Source organism: Anopheles moucheti, chromosome 2 (genome assembly GCF_943734755.1).
Source record: "Anopheles moucheti chromosome 2, idAnoMoucSN_F20_07, whole genome shotgun sequence".
In the NCBI taxonomy this organism is placed as follows: domain Eukaryota; kingdom Metazoa; phylum Arthropoda; class Insecta; order Diptera; family Culicidae; genus Anopheles; species Anopheles moucheti.
The window spans coordinates 93,828,070-93,838,517 of record NC_069140.1 but is presented as its reverse complement, the minus strand read 5'-3'; the positions used below and the strand labels follow the sequence as shown (position 1 = coordinate 93,838,517).

Genomic DNA, 10,448 nt, shown 5'->3' with positions numbered 1-10,448 from the left:
CAGCAGCGCGAGACAGACCGCGAGAAAACGACCTTGGCTCCCTAACAACGGAGTTTTGTTTACATTCTGCTCCCTCGCTAATGCCGCTTCCGTTTGTTTCGGCTGATATGGCGCGTCTTTTCTGTTTGTCTTTTCATTTTGAAAAATTCTGCACGAAAACCGGATGTGAAAGAGAATCGAGTGGAAAATTTGAGGGAATTATTAATCGCACCTACCTGTGTTATCAAAGGAATCGAATTCCTAATTGTCCAGTGGGAAATTTTCGCCAACGAACCAGGTAGGAACAGTAATAAAGGGACGGAATATTCCATTGCATTACCTTTTCATATTCATATTCGTTACAGATGTTCACATAAGTATTGGGTGAATCAGATTCAGATTCATGAATCTCTATTCTTTGGATCTCTATTCCGAAGATTTACGACTAGTGTTGTGCTCAAAGAATCAGTTGAGAAGAGTCGTTATAATGAGTCATCAGCGATGAGTCATTCAACACCAGGAATCGACTCTCAGAAGATGCATGACTGCTCGGAGAAATAGCAGCTTATGCGGCTCATAGGTGAATATGATAAATCTTGGATTAAATTCAAAGATCTATTCAGATTCAATCTTCACAGACTCTTTGTAACAACCCTAGTTCTAACATACAACCCTTAGGCATAGTTAATGTTTGAAACTTCAGAAGGATCGTATAAAGAACTCTTTGAAGAATGTCGACACATTTGTGAAGCAAACCTGCAAGCAAGCATTGTTGAACCAATAGGAGCAACATAATTGTTGATGTAAACGATCAACTATAAATTAGTTGAAATCTCACCGATGATATTAATCTACAACGGTTCTCGGTTTTTTGATGGAAGAATTTAAAAGCATTATTTTTCCAGAGTTTATTAGAACCGGGTTTTAGAAGCTCGGCCATACCAATTAAGTCGATAAGTTATACGCTTACAATACATCCAGCTGTGTAAGTACAGCTCTATCATCCTACTGCTAGGAAATGTTATTCTAATTTCTTACTTTAAGTGGTTTTGTATTACGCTTGTTTTGTTTTCTTACAATTGTATACTCCGAAACTGCTGACCATAGAGCTGACCATAAAACTTGTCACAATCGTTCCCTTCAATGCATAAAATGTATTCCGATCATTGCCCCCAAAATCGAATGTAGCAATTGTGAATGAGTGTGCAAATGTGTATGTGAGCTTTTGAGTACCATTTTTGCGCTTCAATGTTTGATAATTTGTTTGCTGTGTGTTTGTGTTTCGTATGTGTCTAGAGATAAAAGAGAAATTGAACTTATATGAAGAATGTCATTGTAAAAATGATACATCACATTCATCGTCCACGCGACGGTCAGCAAAACCAAACCATTCTTCTGCTCCTGATATAAAACTAACGCATATTGCAGGCCATTCCATTGATAGATGGTTCGCTGTTTTGATAGCTGAAGCCCACCTGGATTTGGTGGGTCCGCAGATTTACTTTCCGGAAGAGCTTGAACCGGCGACACCTGCTCCACTAGGGAAATTGGTTGGTTGGCCGGGTACTGAGAATGTTGGCCGGAAGGTCGCAAAGTTGGCTGCAGCGGCCGCTGCAAAACCCGGTAGTGTCGTTCCCTGATAGCCTGGCGGGAACTGCGACATTGGGGCTGAGGGGTGAAAAGAAATCGAAAAAGACGTTCAATAAAGGTGGTTTTGGAACAAAGCATTTCTAGATGACTTACGATTCTGCTGCACTGTGTTGCCCGTAGCTGCCAACCTTGATAGGATCGACCGTTCGGACATTTGCAATCGCTGGGCAACGGGGGGAATGCGGGCTAGTGTTGCAGGGAGTCGAGACACGTCCGACTTCATATCCGACAGCAACTCCTCCAGCTGGTTCAATACCTTGTGCAGGACGGCATTGGCCGGTTTGTTGCCCGCCAGTGACTCCTTGCTCAGATGCTGATGTGACTCCGCTAAACACTCTACCTCGGCAAACCGTGCATTCAGTGCCATCGCCGGATGGCTTGGGTCCTGGGCCAAATTGAGCAGCGCAGCCCGACGCAACTGCTCCTCGATTACCAGCGACTGTTCGAGCAGTTTGAAGCGACGTGCCAGGAACTTGTTCTTGATTTCCAGGAAGTTTCCCTTGCCGACATCCATCTTGAACGGTTCGTTGATGATCGCGAACCGGATATCGTTCTGGATGTCCTGCCAACGGCCATACCCGTGCGTCACGATACCTGCCAGCAGCCAGTAGTCATGCCGACGATGCCAAATCTCGTACTCCCGCCCTGGGACGGCTGCCTTCTCCTCGTTAATCCAGAGCGTGTGCAACTCGGTGAAGCCTCCGTCGGCGATGTTGAACATGAAGGCACGCTTGTGCACCTCCAGGTTCTCCTGCACTGGTTCCGGTTTCTTCACATCGTCGTCGTCATCCTTTACGAACACGACATCATCATCGTCATCGTCGATTGTGGTCGTCGTGGTGGTGGTGGTGGTAGCAGGGGCCGGCGGTTTCACGTCCGGTTCCTGTTTTTTCACCGGTGGAATCGTGCTGCTATCTTCCACGAACTTCACCTCGTCATCATCGTCCTCTTCTTCTGCTTCTTTCTTCGCCTGTCCGGTGGTTGCTGTCGTTTCGGACGATCCTTTCTTTGCCTCTTCAGTTCCTTTCTTTTCCTCCGGTTTCTTATCCTCTCCCTTTTCCTTGTCGTCGGTTTCCTTTGGCGGTGAAGGATCATTTTCCGTTTTCACATTCTTTGCATCGAGCGTTTCCTCCCCCGAAGTCTTTTCGTCCTTCTTGGCCGTCTTCTCACCATCAGTATCCGTAGGTTCAGCTTTTACCGGAACAGCACTATCGTCCTTCTTTTTCTCACCGGTGGCAGCAGATTTTTTCTCAGCAGATTCGTCAGCCTCGTCTTTCGTTTCCTTTTTCACATCAACCGCATTGTCGCCCTCTGGTGCACTCTCTGCGGACTTTTCCTTGTCGGCACCGTCCGCTTTTTCCTTTTCGCCGGCCCCCGTCGATGTTTCGTCCTCCTTGTCACCGGATGCACCGGCATTCGGAGCCGGACTTGGAGCAGCGCTCGTCGCCGGAGTAGCGCTTGTGCTGGTGGTAGCCGATTTGGATGTTTCGCCACCGGTAACTGCCGCAGCCGACGTACCTTCACCGCTAGTTCCGGCCGCGGCGACGACTGGGACGGCAATCTTTACCGGTTCGCACGGACGCTTGATCAGCTCCGGCATGCTGTAATAACCGTTGATGTGCTCAAACTCCTGCACCTTCTTACGTATCAGCGACATCACACCGATGCGCGTCAGCACGTGCTGCCGGCTGAGACCTTCGCGCGGAACGCCATCGGCGAACGTTTCCGCATTATCTGCACCGGGCTCGCAGAGATGTCGCATAAACAGGGACACGTATGCCTTGAAGATGCGCTCCGATTTGCCACGCAGATCGCGTACCAACCACTGCGAATGGAACGCATCCTGCGGTGGCATACCGTAACGCATGATCGCGTTCAGGAAGCTCTTGCGCTGTCGCGCATTGAAGCCCAACACTTCAATGTTTCCACCGACACGCGCCAACAACGGCGGCAGTGGACGATTGTCCCGTTCTGCCTCTTTCCGTTCGATACGACGTCTGCTGCGTCTTCCCAGCTCGCTCTCCTCATCGTCCTCGTCGCGATCCTCATCCGAAGCACCGGAATAGTCCGAATTGTTATAGTCCGATACGTTCTCCTGCCAGGTTGAGTCTTCCTTAACCGGATCCGCTTGAATGACGCCACCATCGGTATAGTTGACCTGTTTGCGCACTCGCTTTCCCTTGCCAAGCGTACGCGACAAATCCTCCTGATGCTGCTCATAGTGATGCCGCAGCAGTTTGACCCAGTAGGCTGGATCGGAATTTTCGGCCTCCTGTTTAATGACTTCCGTTTCCGTTTCTTCCTCCACGTCTTCTTTCGTGCTGTATGAAGCCACCTTGAACGACGACAGATACTCGTTCGACCAGTTCTCCTTCTCCTCCACGCCTTTGTTCGATCGGTCCAATAGCTCCGCCACGGCCTTATCGTCATAGTGGATTGCCTCTTCATCCTTGCCATCTTCCTTGAACAGTTCCTCCGTACCGAAGCGTAGAATGTCGTCCAGCTCCTGCTTGGTGAAGTTTGTACCCTTGCCACCCATACCGGGCCGTACGACCAAATGCGTCAGCATCATTTTACGCTTTGCCACCTGCGTCACACGCTCCTCGACCGAGTTGCGTGTCACAAACCGGTAGATCATCACCTTATTCGCCTGCCCGATACGATGCGCGCGTGAGAAGGCTTGAATGTCGTTGTGCGGATTCCAATCCGAATCGTAAATGATCACGGTATCTGCCGTGGCCAAATTAATGCCGAGACCACCGGCACGTGTCGACAGCAGAAAACAAAACTGAGGCGCACCGGGTGCATTGAAACGATCGATCGCCTCCTGCCGAATGCTGCCCGTGATGCCACCATCGATACGTTCGTACTTGTAGCCTAAACCTTCGAGAAAGTCTTCCAGAATGTCCAACATCTTGGTCATCTGCGAGAAGATCAACACACGGTGACCTTGTGATTTCAGCAACTTCAACATCTTTTCGAGCAGCACCAACTTTCCGGCTGCTTTTGTCAGTGACTGCAGTTCGTAATTGCCACCCGGTCCGAGCTGTGCCTCTTCTGCCGCAGCCGCAAACAGATACGGATGGTTGCAGCACTTCTTCAGATCCATCATGATATTAATCAGCGAACAGGCACCGCCACCACCCTTCGGGTTGAGTGCCTCGAAGTTGCGCGTCAGGATGTACTTGTAGTACTTCTTCTGCAACGGCGACAGTTCCACACGCACGATGAACTCCGACTTGGTAGGCATGTTCTTCAGCACGTCCGCCTTCAGCCGACGCAGCATATGCGGTCCAAGCATCTCGTGCAATCGCTTCACCTGTTCCTCCTTCGAGATGTCCGCAAATTCATTCTGGAACTCGGACAATTCGTTAAACTTGTTCTTGTTCAGGAAGTTCAACAGATGGAACAGTTCCTCGAGATTGTTCTGCAGCGGTGTACCGGTAAGGAGCAGTTTGTACGCGATGTTGTACGCGTTCAGCACCTTAAAGAATTTGCTCTGATTCGACTTCAGCCGATGGGCTTCATCCACCACCAGGACGGACCAATCGATCGAACCCAGGCAGGCAGCATCGATCGAGATCAGCTCGTAGCTCGTCAGCAGAACGTTAAATTTTATCGAACTGGCGCGAATGCGGGATGCCTTTCCACCGCGTACGGCACCTTCCTCAAACGATAGTTCATTCTCACGAATAACCGCCCGGGAATCCTTGTCGCCCACGTACGTAATGCAGTAGAAGTCCGGTGCCCACAATTCAAATTCACGCTCCCAGTTAATGATGGTCGAGAGTGGAACCGCCACCAGGAATGGGCCACGGCAGTGACCTTCCTTGTAAAGCGAATACAGAAACGTAGCCGTCTGGATTGTCTTACCCAGTCCCATTTCATCGGCCAGAATCGTATCGGTACCATTCGCCCACGAGTAGCGTAACCAGTTTATACCCTCCAGCTGGTACGGATGTAGTCGCATACCCGTTTCGTCCAGATACGGTGGTTGTACCTCAAACTTTCGCTTTAAATCCGCCGTGGGCTTTTCCGGTGGCGGTGTGTACCGTTTCACCCCTGCCGTACGCTCCTCTTCCTCCAATTCACGCAAACGACGCCGGCCCTTTTTCTTGTTCTTCTTGCTGCTTCCACTACCGCTACCACTCGAGCCGCCGATGTCCTGCGAACAGTTGGCGCGCAAATCCAAATAGTACTCGATCGCCATCTTCAGCCCAGCGATGTCCTCCTCTTCATCTTCCCAGGTCGCTTGATCGTACGCCAGCTCGCGCCACTTTACCAGATACAGTGTGCGGCCGTCCCGCATCGTACGATGGTTGATCACGCGATGAATCATAAGCCATTCGGGTTTCACACCGTACCGGTAGTACTTCTCCTCCAGCTCGGTTTCGTTCAGATTGCTGTTGGTTTCGCGCATGCGCTGGATGCGCTTGTATCGGTTGTCCTCCTCGTCAAGCGCTTCCTCCAGCTTGGGCGGTTCTTCCATGTCGTTCTTGCGCGTGTAGTTGCGGAACATCAACGGGTGGTGCACATCTAGCTGCAACTCCGTAATCCAGTCACAGTGCCAGTACGACTTCTCCTGCCACTTTACGAAGTACTCACGGCGCCGAGTGACTCCACCCTTGGAGGTGGATGGTTCATCCGGATTGATGGGTTTGTCTGTCCATCGCCAGGTCATGATTTTTTGCACCTTTTCCGCCAGAGGAGGACAGCTACATCGCGGACAGCGCCACTCACCATCGGGAATGTCGTCCAAGGGAGGATTCAAGCAGAAGGTGTGATACGCGGATGGACAATTGTCGCAGCACAGCAGCTCGCCACCATCCTTACACACCCGGCAGAACTCCTGATGCTCATCGTCATCGTCGTCTGCTGGCCCTTCCGCTTCGCACGTCGGGCAAGACCACTTACCCTCGGGTGTATCTTCCAGCTCCGGATCGAGACACACGAGATGGTACGCTTTGGGACAGGTGTCACATAGAATGATTTCACCACCCTGCTGACACACCTCACAGTAATCCTGATGCTCGTGCTCACCCTCCTCACCACCATCGGGGAATTTGCTCTTCTTCGATTTGCTCTTCTTTTTCGACTTATTGCCGATCTTTGTCTTCGCCTTCTTACGCACCGGCGGCTGATCGGACGTATCATCAGCACCTCCGTCGGCAGCAACACCACCGCTAGACGACTCTCCGCGTTCCGGTTTTTCCGGCTTTTCCGACTCCGACTGTTGGAGCATCTTTTCGAACTCTGCGTCCGATTCGCGTTCCGATCCACCGCTCGGATCCGGCTCCTCATCCGAGCTGGCATTCTTACGCTTCCCAAACTTGATCTTCAACGTCGGTACCTTCTGCTTGCGACTACTTCCACTGCTACCCTTTTTATTGCTGTTGCTTCCACCGCCACCACCACCTCCTCCGCCGCCACTCTTGCCCTTCTTACTCTTGCGTGTGCGCTCGCGCTCCACCTCTTCCTCTTCCTCCTCGTCCTCATCATCGTACACCATGTCCTCGTGCTTATTTTCCATTTTGCTGCGCGATCGGCTGGACTTCGGCACGTACTCCGGTGTTGGCGGCGCCTCTTCCTCCCTGCCCGTCTCCGCCGCCGTTGCATCTTCGCTCGAAATGTTCGGATTCAAGGTACAGAACTCGCGCCACTTCGCAGCGACCAGCATCATTAGCTTCGCCATCGGTACGCGCGGGTTTTCCTTCGTCAGGATCGGCCGTACGTGCGTTTGGAACATCTTGAACGTAACCAAATTCTCGAAATCCTCGTCCGTGTACTCGATCTTCACGTCAGTTAGATCGAACGAACTGCACACCTCCTGTATGGAGGGCATCTTTTCCTTTTCCTCCACCTTCTTCTCCACCTCGGTGGTCACGCCACCACCACGACTGCTGCTACCCTTCTTCCGATCACGACCCCGCTTCGGGCGTGACTCGTAGTCCGATTCGGCTGCTTGGGCCGCGGCAGCAGCAGCAGCAGCTGCGGCCGCCGCACTACTACCCGCACCATCGTCACTTTGCTTCTGGTCGCTCTCATCGCCACTGTCGTTCTTCTTGCGCTTTTTCTTCTTCCGGCCGCGCTTTTCATCACTGCTGCGTGCTTTGCGCTTTTTGCCCTTCTTCTTTTTGCGGTTGTCTTCCGGCTCGTAGTCATCATCTTCGTCTTGTTGCGCGTTGCTCTTCGTGTTAGCCTCCTCGTCCGAACCATCATCCGCATCAGCTGCCAGCGAGGCGTCCGCTGCTTCGTCCATCATGCCACCTTCTTCCTCTGCGGGTGTAATAAGCGACAAGACACAACCGAATTAGTAAATTTATAGAAGGAGAGAGTAGATTTTACTCTAGACAATATTATTTGATGATACGCTATTTATGACAAATTTGCACTTGGAAGATTTATTTAACTTTAACAATCATGCTATTAGGGATTTCAGTTGAACTTAGCACCCAAATCAATTTGTTTCTATCTGAACCAACCCACGCATTTTCTTTGACCTTGTGGGGGCGTACTGTGCTGTGGTCTTCAGTACAGTGATATCAGTTATTCAACAATTTACATAGTTCTAATTTCTCGCTTAGTATAAAAGTATAATAAAATGTACAGTTATGAAAACACAGCTTTGAGCTTGATCTGTTATTTCTCGGAGTAGATAACGCTGGACATCTTTGTAATTTCCTTACAAGGCAAAGCGTTTAACTATAGCTAAAGTTTCATAGACCATATATCATATTTTGGATTTAATCTATTAACTAACCGGCTACGTGGTAAAAATAGTAGGTGATAGTGAAAAAAATCAGTTTTCGATAATTATATTTGATCATCTTGCAAATCCTATCATATTACAACAGCATGCAGTTGCATTGTGAGGGCGCATTTAAAGTTCAGAACAACCCACAAAGCGAAGTACAAAAACGAGGAAAATGGAAAATTCATCATCAATCCAAGTTGGAGGGTATATTCTGAACGTGAAACATGATCATCAAGGGACGAGAGGAAACGAATGACGTAGAACGGAAAGTAGAATCAAAACGAAGAAGAAAACAACTTTCCACTCTGCCCTGTTACATGCTTTGTGACCCCATTGCGGAACGCTAGCGCTCCGTTATGGTGCAGTGGGAATCATCCCACACCTACCCCTAGTGAGACAGCGATCCTGTAGAGCTCATCTAGAATACGAATTACTTGCAAGGATACTTGCAAATTCACACACAGTCGTTAAGATGTTTCCCTTCCGGGGGCTGCTTTTTAGGATTTTACTCAATAGATTCGCAAAATGCACACTTATACTGCCGCCATTGCGCATACAGTATAGAGACCGATCGCCCGAAACTATTGTTTGAGGATCTTTTTGGCTACTCATACACTGGCTTGGCGAAACAACCCTATTGTTTACGTTTTGCTTTATACCACCGGCATGTATCAACGTTTGTGATGTTTTTGCACCGGAAAGTAAGAAAATTCGCTCGACAAAATGCAATACTTTAGTCCCGAACAATGGCACCCTAGCCACCACCATTCCGCACACACCCCCTTCAGCCCATCACTTACCGGCAATGGATTCATCAATTTCCTCATCGGATGCCATCGTCTATTGGGCCGGTCTTCGAGCCGGATGCTTACGTTCCACTGTTTGCCCGCTGTGTGGGCACACTCTTGGCTACCTTTTTAGCCTTTTCTCGCGTTGTTTGGTGTCGAAAAACTGTGGAAAAACAGGACCCTTTTTGTTGGCACCGACAAACGACACACACGCACACAAAGCGAATCCAAGATGGCGGCGTGGGCTGAGGTGAACAACGCGCGAACGCTTGTGTATACGACAAAAACAATCGGCGACGCAAGGTATATACAGTAGAGTCCCGGCGCTTTTTGCTCTTTACATAGATGCGGTTTTAAATTGCAATAATGAAATTAATCACACAATTCTACCCAATCTCGGAGTACTTTAACCAGAATTTTCAAACAATTCATTAACACTTAAGAAATGCAACGAGCAGAAAGGAAGTTCTTTAAATAGACAAATATAATATATACTGGGAAATGTGTTGCTGGGCTGCTACTGTAAATTCGTTTGCAGATTTTTGACAGCTGATTCCACCAAGCTTGTCGACTTTGACGTTTGTAAATCGAGATTTTCTTCAGAAAATTAAAAGCCTTTTCATTTTCAAAGGAACGTTAGTAAAGCGATCAGAAAACAATATCAATGTGATGTTAGATTTAGTATTTTAGTACCACCCTAAATCTGATTTTTTATCATAATAATTATTATTGTTTATTTTTCGTCCGCCGAAGACGGCGAAGAGGCATTACAAACGTGACTTATATTTAACATTTTTGTGAGACTTGAGTACATAACGCGTAACATTTCTTTAAACGAAGATAGAGACATATTAAAATTCATCGGAATGATCGTTAAAGCGGCGAATCATGGCTTTGAGCGGAACGATTTCGCCGTATTGTGTGCGGGAACGTGTAACGTGTAATGTGCAAACATGTGCCGTGCGGATTGTCTCGGTGTTGTCAGGTGAAGTGCACCCAGCAAATAAGGATCGTCAATATTTCCTAAAAGTAGTCCTGCTATAAATGCAGCCTGATGTGTTTGCCGCCGATGCTCCAGAGTTTCCAGGCCTAATAGTTGACATCGCACGTTATAGGATGGCAACGAAGAGCTCCATCGTAGCATGCGTACCGAGTGAATGTTCGTTCGACGGTTTCAAATCTATTTATCCACTCACTTGTATAGGGACAGCACACTGTTGGGCAATACTCAAGTAACGATCGAACTAGAGAACAATACAAAGCTTTTAACTACGCAG

The 10,448-nt window shown here is 48.9% G+C and overlaps 1 protein-coding gene across 1 annotated transcript; it reads right to left on the bottom strand.

Moving 5' to 3' along the window:
* Nucleotides 1-885: 885 nt before the first annotated feature.
* On the bottom strand, nucleotides 886-9,380 carry LOC128306622 (chromodomain-helicase-DNA-binding protein Mi-2 homolog). The gene is made up of 3 exons (XM_053044223.1): nucleotides 9,184-9,380; nucleotides 1,723-7,905; nucleotides 886-1,647 (listed from the first exon to the last, which is right to left on the bottom strand). Exons 1-3 carry the CDS (start codon nucleotides 9,218-9,220, stop codon nucleotides 1,478-1,480), a joined length of 6,390 nt encoding a protein of 2,129 aa, XP_052900183.1. The 5' UTR covers nucleotides 9,221-9,380; the 3' UTR covers nucleotides 886-1,477.
* Between the last annotated feature and the right edge of the window lie 1,068 nt (nucleotides 9,381-10,448).

What these genes read in the sequence shown, in the direction of transcription:
- LOC128306622 (XM_053044223.1), bottom strand. Translation starts at nt 9,220, where the DNA reads ATGGCATCCGATGAGGAAATTGATGAATCCATTGCCG. An exon ending in AATTGATGAATCCATTGCCG is followed by an intron (nt 7,906 to 9,183) that starts GTAAGTGATGGG and finishes TTACACCCGCAG; the next exon opens with AGGAAGAAGGTGGCATGATG. An exon ending in CAACACAGTGCAGCAGAATC is followed by an intron (nt 1,648 to 1,722) that starts GTAAGTCATCTA and finishes TTCACCCCTCAG; the next exon opens with CCCCAATGTCGCAGTTCCCG.